Genomic DNA, 12,079 nt, shown 5'->3' on the forward strand with positions numbered 1-12,079 from the left:
ATAAAGTACTGTGTAAATGAACTTAAGTTTCAAAATTATAAAACTGTTTTAAAAATTTGAAAACTGTCCCAAATGGGTGTTCTCCCCAGTTCAAAAGGTAAATGGATACTTGCACACCATCATATAATCCACACACAGAATCCAGCAACTCTAGCACTGCTATGTTGTTGTATCAGATCTCTATTGTAGAGTGTGTAACTTCTTTAAGAGCACATTTTACATTTGGTATCCTCTATAGGGTCTAGCGCTTTTAAAATAACATTCAACAAATGAATTAATGTAGTGGAAATACCTTAAAAATCACCAAGTATTCTAACCTGAATGGCATTTAGGAGATTCAAGAATCCCAAGAAATTGTATTCAAAACTATGCCTGTAAACCACTTTGCAGAGTTCTTTGGTTTTATCAGTCTCAAAGAGATCTACCATCCAAAATGGTACCTTCATTTAGTATATATTAACTGAATATCAACTACTTGCCAAGCATTATACTATGATTTAGGCTTGGAATCTAAAACTTTTTAAATAAATAATGCATATTAACTGTATAAAAATCTTCATAAGATCTGCTTTCTCACATTCATATCATTAAAAATAATGCACACTCTATTACACATTTACATCCTAAATCAGCATCAGATTCTATGCAGTTATTTAATATGATATTTGCTGGTAAAATATACTTTAGAACTATATTCTTATCTGGCTCAATGGAAAAGTCTAAAGATGACAGAACCAATGGAGCTTAAATGTATAATATACAGATAGATAGTAAGATACACAAGTATATATAAACACACACATACATACACACATACACATAATTTAAGAAATCTTTAGTAAATAATGCTGTCAAATTCTTTTAACCATCTCCAATTCATCAACTATTTCACACCACAGCTGGATTTCCATTTATTCCTAACAACACAACAGAGTTCCAATTCTTTAAAAGATAAATGATGACAAATGAAGAAAATTTCATAAAATTGTTTTGTTCTCAGGGGCTTCCCACTGACTAAAATTAACTTTCAAATTCTCTAGATGGAGAACAAAAGTAATTTTAAAATCTCAAGTAAACCTTTAAAATCTAATGACAATTTTTCCCCTTGGAAATCTTTTATCTCCTCAATGCATTAAGCATTATCTATCTAGAGTCATTTAATATTCATATGAGCAGCTATTTAAGTTTTCTGAATAAAATGATTTTTACCTTTGAGAATGGCTGCCATAGTCTTGCCACAAACATATGGAAAAGGTTATTTCCCCAGATAAAAGCATAAGCCTACTTAAAGATTTAAATCCTCATCCTCATTAGATATTCATTTTATAATATGAAAATTCAATATAGCATGATCCAAAATAACCATTTTCAAAAAATGGTTACATCATACTATTAGGAACCATTTGTATCTAATTTCTACACCATACCAGAACTTAGCTGCAATTAGTGATAGTGGCCAGGAGATGGAGCATTCTCATTTCCTAAGATTTACTTCATAGACCTTTGTTTAACTCACAAAAAGTTTCCTTTAAACAGAAATGTTTTATTGGCACTTATCACCAATGGCAGATACGAATGAAAAACAAGGCATTCAGAAAAAAGGACGGACTTAAATTTCTCAAAAGTTTTACTAACTACTAATCACTTACATGTGAATAAAATACTTTGAATACCTTTTATCTCTCCTGTGTACAAGAAGCAGAAGGAGGAAAAAAAGTTTAGAATACTATTTAGAATTACCTCAACTTTTCAATTCTTACTTCCGGCTCATTTTATATAATGCTAGACTGCTTCATAATGTATGTTATAATTATATGCTCCATTTTGTCAATGAACTAAAAACAAGTATAGTTTTAAATTAGGAATTTACAACTGATATCTTAGGGAGAAAATTCATTAAAGTAAAAATATTTCCTGAAATGTTTTTATTCAAGGCACATATGATATTTAAATGTTTCTTTCATTTAATAAATGCTAAAGAAGAGTCTTTAGATCTCAAATCTATTATATTGCTTGTAAAAAAAAATAGCATTTTTAAAGACTGATAATCCATTCCCGTATATAGTGAACACATTAATAGATCTGGGTATGTGGGTTATAGTGCATGCTTCTAGAAATACTCCAGAAAGGGAGGTAGGCAGATGCATTACAGGTTGCTCTGATTTGGCCTGGAATACAGTCTGCCACCAGTTACTGAGTCTTTGATGGGAAGGTAAGAAGAATCCCTAATCATTCCTGAAAAGGCATAATCCAAAGCTGGCCTACAAGGCAATGCTGGTACCAACCCAGGAGTCAGATAGGGAGACACGAAACCAGACAGCCCTCTGCCTGGAGAGGAATATGCCAGTCGAAATGGACTGATACCTAGTCTAGGATTTAAGCTGTAGAGACTTGAATCACCTCCGTAAGAAGCAGAAGTAGTGTGAAGGGGAGAGAAAGCTGATTTATTTCCTAGAGTTCCAAAACCAATCCCAGCTAAACTAAAATTCGAAACTCTCGGAAGAGCCGTGTTTTCCAATGCTCCTGAATTTGCTAGGTCCCTGGTGTCTGGTTTCTGTTCTTTTCCATTTAGGATCTCTTCAATAGCTTGGACCACATCCCCTTTGCAGAACTGCAGAATGCCTTCTAGCCTGCTGCGTCTGTAACTTGGGAAAATCTTGGTAAGGATATCAAGAGGGTCTCTTGGTCTAGAGGACACAGTGGGATGGCTGGCTGTAGAATCAGTGAAGTCTTTGCCCCACTCACTTTCATTTCCTGATTCCAAATCAGAAGATGACAGGGACCTGGGACTCTCTTCCCCTCCTGACTGCTCCCCATGATGAAGAGACTGAATGCTATCATCCTTGTTTGGGTTTTCTGAAATAGATGACCTGATGTTTTGTTTTCCAGCAACATCATTAGACTTAGGAGATGATCTCAGGGTAAACTGATGGGATTTAGACCCCAGTTCTTCTTGTCCACTCTGGCATGAGTCACATTTACTCTCCTTTTGTCCTGGGGAAGAGGAAAAAAGGGTATGAAATAAAGGGAAAACTTCCAAGAACAAAGTACTGCCCACTTATAATTAATGCTGGATAAAATAACTTGTTTACTCATAGTATATTAATAATACTTATTATTCACTGTAAAAGACGTTAATAAACAAAAAATGTTAAATATCATTTGAAAATGCAGGTGTTGCAATAGTGGGAAAATGCAATTTATCATGTCATTTCAGGATCACAAAGTTCTATAATATACAAATGCTGTAGTTATTTGGGAATCAGAAGGTGAAATCTATTGTTACCCTCAAACTGTTAACACCAATATTTTATATTATTTGCCCCATTTAGCGATTCAACATTTTCATAAGTGTTACCCAAGTTTTGTTGTTATCCACATGAGGGCTTTTTTCCCACAGTGATAATATGCAAAAAGCACTAAACGAAACAATTGTTTAGATAAGAAATCAGGAAAAAAAAGAACAATCTTACTATTAAAATGAACATTCTATTTAATCACTAATGCTAAATTTCAAAAACTGGTTTTTTACTCACATTTCAGGTTCCAACTAAGGTACCTGGATAATGTGAAAAAATAGCAGAATTTTTCATTTCCTTTCAAATCTAAACCAATAATGACAACTGCTATACCAATCTCAAATCATATCAGAGCTTGTATATCATTTTATGTGAGACACAATAGACAGTTGATATTTTTCATAATCCTCTGTAAAATATGGACTTTCTCATTAAATCTCTAGGGAATATCAGTAAATGAGTTTATAATCAAATTGTTTCTAAAAGAAAATAATTTACAGCACTCTTTTCACTACTAGAATCTGTATATATTTTCAAAGTATCTTGTAAAAAACATTAGTCATTTGCCTTAACTCACAACTCCCTTTCAATATTAAGGGAAATGTTCCAAAAACAGTTTCACAGAAAAATCTGATTTTCTATCTCAATATGTTGAACATATGAATATTAATAAAACAAGACTATCTTTAAATACTTTTTGCAAGGCTAATGCCAGGAAAACAATAATAAATAACTTTTATTTTGATTTACATTTACTCTTAGATGGAGTTTCTCTATTTCCATTAGAAACAGTAAACTGTCAATGAGGTACTCAGTTTTACTGTCAAACTTTCTCTTCAAACAAGATTTATGAATGTAACAAAACACATATGACCTATAGCAATGATTTACAATGCTCTTATGTTTTCTCAAAGAGCAGTCCTATATTCTAAGCAAATATCTACAGTTTGCTTTATAAAATTAAATGTGTACAATTTAACACATTGAGAATGAAAATGCTGTCATTACGTCAAACATGACAAAGAAAAAACGTATTGCTTCTGCAAAATCACAAAGACTCTAGAATTTTCACCTCTATATAAAACAATAAAAGTCATCTAATGATATAGAGATAGATTGGCCTTGGTCTGCCGCTCCATTTTATTTATAAATATGATTCGCTACATATGACCCCTTGAACATGTAAGGTTATCACAATTTCATCTATATAGTAATTTTCACCTCTATAGTAATTTATGCATAAAACACAATATAATGTAATGAAAAAAACATTACATGGCATCACACTGTCTAGAAAATAAGCTGTCTTTAAAATACTGCAATATCCTTATGTCACCTCTTTTCTCTCAACTCCTATAGCTGGTTTTTATCATTGTATGCTATGTATTATACTGTAGTTTTAGGACACATATAGTTTTCCTTCTTTTGAATATAATATTCTTTTGTGTAGGAAAATCTTATTCACCTCTGAACCACTGTTTGTCTAATGAATAAATACACCAGTTTACTACAGTTCATGGATATTGTATAAGAGAAGGCAGTTAATTTAGAAGTGTCTTTTCAAAAAAAAGAGGTCAACTGAGGCAAACAATAAAATAAAATAAATGATCTATAAAACATCACCCCCTCAAAAAAATCACATAAGTCAATGCCTAGCAGAAGGTTGCCAGTCAGATCTCACTGTCAATTTAGTTTGCAGAATTTTAATTTTTGCTTCTTTTTATAGCAGTTTCGCTTAACAACTTTATTCTTCAGCCCACCTTGATTTTTGATGAGAAATGTTTAAACTACAGTTTGTCCACTGACACAAACTAGAACATGGACAAAAAGTGACATAGGTGATAACAAAATCATATATGTCTTATTTAAGCAGAGAAAGAGTCTTTTTCAAAAGTAAATGCTGTGATCTGTTAAGAGCTGCAATTTTCACAATTCAGGGAAGTTTTCTAATTAATAACTTAATACATCATTATATTTTAATTTCATATGATTCAACCTATCTTGGATTTATACAAAAACACCAAAATGACATTTTCGTGCATTATGAAATTTGCTAAAATACAGGAAGATTTATGTTAGCATGAAAGGTTAATTTGGGATAACCCTAGTCAAAAAAAGAAATCTTTTTACTTGACACAGAGGGTGAAGGCAATTTGCAGTCAATAAATAAGAGAAAAAAATTAAAACTTATTGGATAAGAAATCTCTAAGGTTAAAATCCCCAAAGATAAGAAATTCTTGGACTTTGAAATTCATATCAATGGTTTTACAAACCTAAATTTAGAAAACCTAAATTTCTTTCCTATGAGAAGAGGTAAAACTTGAAATGTTAAGGGTTTTCTACACTGTTGGAGGCTAAAAAGCAACTGAACAAAAGAGGTGGAACGCTTAAAAACGTTTAAAGAGTAAAAATGCTTTGGTAGATTTCAGTCTCTTTCCCACTTCTAGTTGGTCTGTCCCACAGGTAAAGACTGTTCTGCCAACCACAAGTGAGTTTTCCATGCAAGATCACATTAACCCTGGTTTTACAGCTAAAAAAAAAAAAATACAGAGCAAGCTCAATGCAGTTTCTTTCACTGTTTTTCACTCAATTTTTGCTCTAAGTTCGTCTCCTCTCGCAGAGAAATTTGGGCACAAACTGCATTCTTAGAATGAGTTCCCCAACTGATCACTGGCACTTCATTTTTTCATGTATCCTATCACCTAAGGGGACAGAAAGCCCCATGGAAATGAATGTGATAGGTCTCTAAGCAGTTTCCCAGAACTTAAATGCTTCTTTTAAGTTCTTTCTCACCCTCCTCCACGCCATGGCTGTTTATTTCAAAGATTTTTTTCTTCCTCCAAAACAACCATTTTTCTTTTGCAAAGAGCAAATTAAGATCTACTCACCTTGTTTTTCCTCTATATAATCTGGCTGGAAAATTTTGAAAACAGGGGTCGCCAGACCACTAGCCTGCCTCGGGGCACGCAGTCCCAGAGCAGTCACCGTCGCAGGGCCGCTCGAGGTCGTCTGGGAAGTCTCCGTTCTGCTGCTGCCTCCGGATGACCGAGCCCCTGGCCCTGAGGGTCCAGGGTACAGAAGCCTTTGCAGCCCCCGAGCCTCGCTCTCCTCTTGGGCCTGCTGTCTGCGCAGCGCCACCTGTGCGGCCATGACGCGCTGGCGCTCGGCGATCAGGGTGCACTTGGCACACGCGCAGTCCCGCCAGCGACAGAAGCGCTTGTGGCCCTTGAGGGCTGACACCACTCCGTGGTTGCGGCAACGGGCGCACTTGGGTGTCCGTGGGTAGCCACCGGCCACAGCGCCCACCCCCCTTTCCAGTTCGGCAGGCGGCGGGCAACCTCCGCTTCCCGCGCTGGAGGCTGCCCTCAGAAAGAGGCTGGACGGGCGCAGGAAAGTTGGAGGAACAGGTATCCCCGGGGCTACCGGTAACGCCGGAGACGGGGGCGGAGGGGCCGCTACCAGCAGTCCCGGGGCCAGGTGGAGTGGGCCGCTGCGGCTGCGGTCTCTACTGCCACACTGTGACTGCTCCATTTCCAGAAGTGTCTGGTGAGGGAGGAGTCGCAACAGAAGAGTGCGCTGTCCGCAGCTAACCCTGCTGGGATGCGGGAGCCTAGAGGGCCCGCCTTGGTCCCTCTGCCTACCACCCCGACACCGGCAAAGTCTGACACAATTCCCGCGATGAACTGGGGAAACCGCTTCCCAGAGCTGGAGACTCTAAGAGGCGCAGAATCTGAGCTCTTAGAGTCCCAGAGCGCTAAGTTAACGCCTTGTTCTCCGCGCGCCTTCGCCTTCGGAAGCAAGAGACTGCAAGACTGCAGAGGCTACCCCGCCCACTGGATCTACTGGCCAAGGGCTGAAACGGGGGAGGGAGGCCCGCGGCGGGACCTGACCGTCTGGGAGGAGGGGCGGTGGGAGACACAAGAAATTGCCCCTTCACACACACACAAAAGCCCTTTTCTCCCACTTGCTTCTCCATGAATTCCTCAATGTATTTTTTTTTTTTTGTAAGATAATCTTCTCTCCCTCCCCATGCCTCTTTGTCCTTCGTAAATTAAGCAAGATTTGAAGTTCTTTCCCCAGTTCCTAGCTCCTCCTACGAAAGACTGAAGATTTGAACATGGAGTTCTCCGTTTCTTTCTTTTTCCCAGATGAAGTGTTTAAGATGGTGTGTGTGCTCAGTCGCTCAGTCGTGTCTGACTTTTTGCGACCCCATGGATTGTACAGCCTGCCGGGCTCCCCTGTTCATTGGATTTTCCAGGCAAGAATACTGGAATGGGTTGTCATTTCCTTCTCCAGCTTAGATTGGTAGCACAGTCAATATTAATGAGAAAGCACAAACAAGCTGCAAATATTATCCACACCTGAAAGATGCCTTATTTTAGGGCCTTAGGGCTGCGTCAGAACGGTGGATAAGTATTTAAGGGACCTGATTTCACGTTCAAAATCTTCTCATGCATCTGTTTATTTAGAGATGCAAATTTGGATTCTATATATCATATTTTGAAATATTATCATCCAAAGAAACCCTAATGAATTTCTTATCTACTACTTACGGGTAGCAATTGTGTTAAAACTTTCAAAAGTACTTCACATTTCTATTGTAAAGTGTTGGGGAGGGTCATCTAGACCATTCTTTAAACATGCTATTATCAATTGCACACCTAAAATATACACTTAATGCCTTTAATCGTAAGAAAATAACATATTGCTTTTAAACCAAAAGACAATTTAAAGTAGGAAAGTAAAAAAAATAAAAAATAAAGCAGGAAAGTCATGAGTGTGTTCCTTAATGGAAAAGAGAGTCAGGGTTCTATCAGTTTTTCAAGGTAATATTCAACTGCCTTAACAGGCAATTCATATTCTAGTACTAAGATAGCAAGTAATAATGAAATTTTTACCATTCCACCTACTGACATCCAGGGAAGACATTGCTAATCAATATGGGCTTTCTCTTACTGGCCCACTTCACACCAACACCACCATTACCATCCTCCCATATAGGCATCCTGATATTCTATCATAGAACTTCCCCACCCTTCCTAAGTATTAGAACTACCGAGGTAACTATGGAGAAGGCAATGGCACCCCACTCCAGTGCTCTTGCCTGGAAAATCCCATGGACGGAGGAGCCTGGTAGGCTGCAGTCCATGGGGTTGCTAAGAGTTGGACAGGACTGAGCGACTTCACTTTCACTTTTCACTTGCATGCATTGGAGAAGGAAATGGCAACCCACTCCAGTGTTCTTGCCTGGAGAATCCCAGGGACGGAGGAGCCTGGTGGGCTGCTGTCTATGGGGTCGCACAGAGTCGGACACGACTGAAGCAACTTAGCAGCAGCAGCAGGGAACTTATATAAATACTCTAAACCAAGTATTCTGATTCTTTTTTGCACTCTTTTAAACTCTCAAGGTGAAGATTATATATAACCAAGGTTTAGAACTGCCACTCTGGGAATCTATTCCCAGAGTTCTATTCCTAACCTCTGTGGAATCCACAATACCCAATTTTCTCAGACTTCTATATCTTTGCTCAAGCCACTCCTGCCTAAAAGCTGTTTATTTGCCCATTGTGGAACTCACATCAAATGTATGAGTAATGAGTCTTCAATGCTATATGGATCATTAAAGCACAGTAAATTACCTAGGGAGAAAACAATTTCTTTTTTCTACTATTTTTTAATGATCTTGATTACATAAAAGAAAATGCTCAGCTTGGTATAAATATGACTATCATTTGTTAAATCTTATCAATTATGCTTTAAAACAATTAAAAGCACCTCAACAAGTAACACTGTTTACCTGGAATTTAACACTATTTTTCTTTTTTTATTTGATTTTCAGTTATCTTCCAGTTATGGCAAGTGATATTGATTTTCATCCAAATAAGTGAAAAATAATTCTTAAAGTAAACATATTTAAATAAAATGTGTGTCTAATGAAATGGAAAATGACAAAATGTGTGAAAGACTAAAAACAAACCTTAAATAGTGGAAATTGAAATAAACTGAGAGAGAGACCATTTCTATGGGTCGGAAGACTCAACATTCTTCAGATAGTTCTACCTAAATTGATCTATAGATAAATTCAACCTCAGTCAAAATTCCAGCAGAATTTTCTAGTAGAAATTGTCAAACCTGCTCCAAAATTCATTTTGAAATGCCAAGGAAAGACCTGGAATAGCCAAAACATCTTTGAAGAAAAAAGGATAAAGTTGCAAGGCTAACAATATCTTACTTCAAGAATTATTATGAAGTTATAATAATAAAAACAGTGCATTAGTGGTAAAAAGATAGAAAAATCAACCAATATGGCAGAGTAGAGAGTTTTAGAAAAGACTCACCCAAAAATAGACAACTAATTTTAGACAAAGGTGTAAAGACAATTCAGTGGAGAAAGGACAGTTTTTTCTCAACAAATTCTGCCCAAAAAACTTGACATCTGTGTGCAAAAAAAAAAAAAAAAAGTTTACCTTTGATCAGTACCTTATAGTTATACATATATACTCAAAATGGATCACTGACCTAAATATAAGTCATAAAATCATGTAACACAGGAGAACACCTTTGTGATCCTGGTTTTGCAAAAGATTTCTTATCTACAACACCAAAAATATTCATAAAAAGAACAAATCAATAAATTTTACTTTTTCAAAATTAAATACATTTCTTCTTCAAGAGGCACTATTAAGAAACTGAGAGAAAATAGTTGTAATACATACATCTGTTACAGGACATATACAGAATGTATAAAGAAATTTTTCAAAACTCAGTAACAAAAAAATATTTTAAGTGATTTGAACAAACAAACATGTCGCCAGGGAAGATATATGGGTGGCAAATAAGCACAACAAAAGATGTTGGACACCATTAGTCACTAAGAAAATGCATATTAAACTTACCATGAAGTACCATTATACATCTATTAGAAAGAATGGCTAAAATTTTAAAGATTAACCATATCAAGCATTGATGAGAATGTGGATAACTAGAACTTTCAAACACTGCTTATGGAAATGTAAAATAGTATAATCACTTTGCAGACCAGTTGACAATTTCTTAAAAAGTTAAACATGCTCATATTATATGATCCAATCATTATATTCCACTCCTAGGTATCAATTCAAGAGAAATAAAGCAAATGTTCATTTAAAAAAATTCATATTAGCTTTATTCATATAGATGCAAATTGGAAAAACCCTAATGTTTATCAATATTTGGTATAATCATATAATAGAACAAACTAAAGTACATTCATACATGCTATGACATGAATGAATCTAAAAATAATTATTCTAAGTGAAATAAAAAAATGAGTATATACTATATATGATGTGATTTATATAAAATCCTTGATATTTATAGTCACATTAAGCACATCAGCAGTTCCTGGAAATGGTTATGGAGCAGCAGTAAAAGATGGGCACTAGGGATTACAAAGGATCAAAAGAAAACTTTTGGAGATGATAAATATATTAATTATTTCAATTGTGATGATGACTTTACTTGTGTAAACATACATCAAGACACCATTTGTATATAATAAATATGTCCAGCTTATTGTATATCAATTATACTCTTATAAAGCTGTTATAAAAAATAAAACTCCTTGTTACTTCTGGAAGAAGAATGGAATAAAATAACTTTCTGAGCAAAGACAATCCTAATCTTATCACCCAAAGCTAGAGCAATGATTTTAAAAGCTGTATTTCTTCTCAAATACACTGGAAAGCCTGAATCTCTTCTTCTCTCATAATAGTACTTTGTACTCTCTCTTAAATTATATATACATTCCCCTCCCCTGCTTTTTACTGCATCTAAGAGCAACTTAATACTGTAACTATTCTTATAAATCATTAAGAAGATGTTAACAGCTGCAATTTAGCAGTGGTAACAATTTCACCAAGTGAAAAGGTGATGAGAAAAAAAAAGGTTATTTTTAATTAAACTGCATACAAGTATCACAGATATGTCATTTACAAATTTATTCTAAATAAAGTAAAAGAAAAAATGACTAATAAGTAGGAAACATAGTGGCAAATCAGAAGGAAGGGAAGCTAATAAACAGAATTTTTCCCAAACTCGAAAACATCTATGCATCTCCTTTTTAAATTATTATTGATTTTTATTCCAATTCCTCATTCACTCTAAACTCCTATAGTCAACTGCCATCTTTTGTTGGTTCACTATACCTACTACTCAGCACAGAGGAGTGTAAGTGTGAATCAGCAACTGTAAAAACAGACCTGGCTCAGGTAATAACTAAGCTATAAGATCTTAGGCAAGACTAACCCAGTCAGCTTCACTTTTCCCATTGGCAACTGAAAACACTGTCATTTACAAGGCTATTTCCAAGTCTATGGGTCACTTCATCTGTCAATTCTAGTCTGAAGTTATTTCTCATTAATGTTCTTTGTCTCTGAAAAACCTCATTACTACCCCAACTATGGCCTCAGTCAAAGCATCTCTTGTCTTGTAAAGCATGTTGTGCTAACTGGCAGTAAAGGAAAGTTAAAGAGGATATGCTTAGTTTGGCTAGAAGGTTCTGGCAAGAAGACTATGGATTTGGAAGGAAAGGCTTTTAAATCGCTTATGCTTCTGTGCATAGTTCACTCCATGCTTCAGGACACATGTGAACACACCTTATGTGGCCCAACTACTCCACGGCTTCCCAGAGCCGCAGTTGCGGCCAGCTCTTTGCAACCCCATGGACTATAGCTTGCCAGGTTGCTCTGTCCACGGAATTATCCAGGCAAGAATACTGGAGTGTGTGGTGCCATTTCCTG

General features: G+C 36.2%; 1 protein-coding gene across 1 annotated transcript; it reads right to left on the reverse strand.

Moving 5' to 3' along the window:
- Window positions 1–200: 200 nt before the first annotated feature.
- DMRTA1 (DMRT like family A1) lies at window positions 201–7,043 on the reverse strand. Its single transcript, XM_040238226.1, has 2 exons — window positions 6,188–7,043; window positions 201–2,994 (listed from the first exon to the last, which is right to left on the reverse strand). The coding sequence occupies exons 1-2, from the start codon at window positions 6,828–6,830 to the stop codon at window positions 2,147–2,149; spliced, it is 1,491 nt and encodes a 496-aa protein (XP_040094160.1). The 5' UTR covers window positions 6,831–7,043; the 3' UTR covers window positions 201–2,146.
- Between the last annotated feature and the right edge of the window lie 5,036 nt (window positions 7,044–12,079).

The sequence above is a fragment of the Oryx dammah genome, unplaced genomic scaffold, assembly GCF_014754425.2.
Source record: "Oryx dammah isolate SB20612 unplaced genomic scaffold, SCBI_Odam_1.1 HiC_scaffold_1, whole genome shotgun sequence".
Taxonomy (NCBI): Eukaryota; Metazoa; Chordata; class Mammalia; order Artiodactyla; family Bovidae; genus Oryx; species Oryx dammah.

What these genes read in the sequence shown, in the direction of transcription:
- DMRTA1 (XM_040238226.1), bottom strand. Translation starts at nt 6,830, where the DNA reads ATGGAGCAGTCACAGTGTGGCAGTAGAGACCGCAGCCGCAGCGGCCCA. An exon ending in TTATATAGAGGAAAAACAAG is followed by an intron (nt 2,995 to 6,187) that starts GTGAGTAGATCT and finishes CCTCTTCCCCAG; the next exon opens with GACAAAAGGAGAGTAAATGT.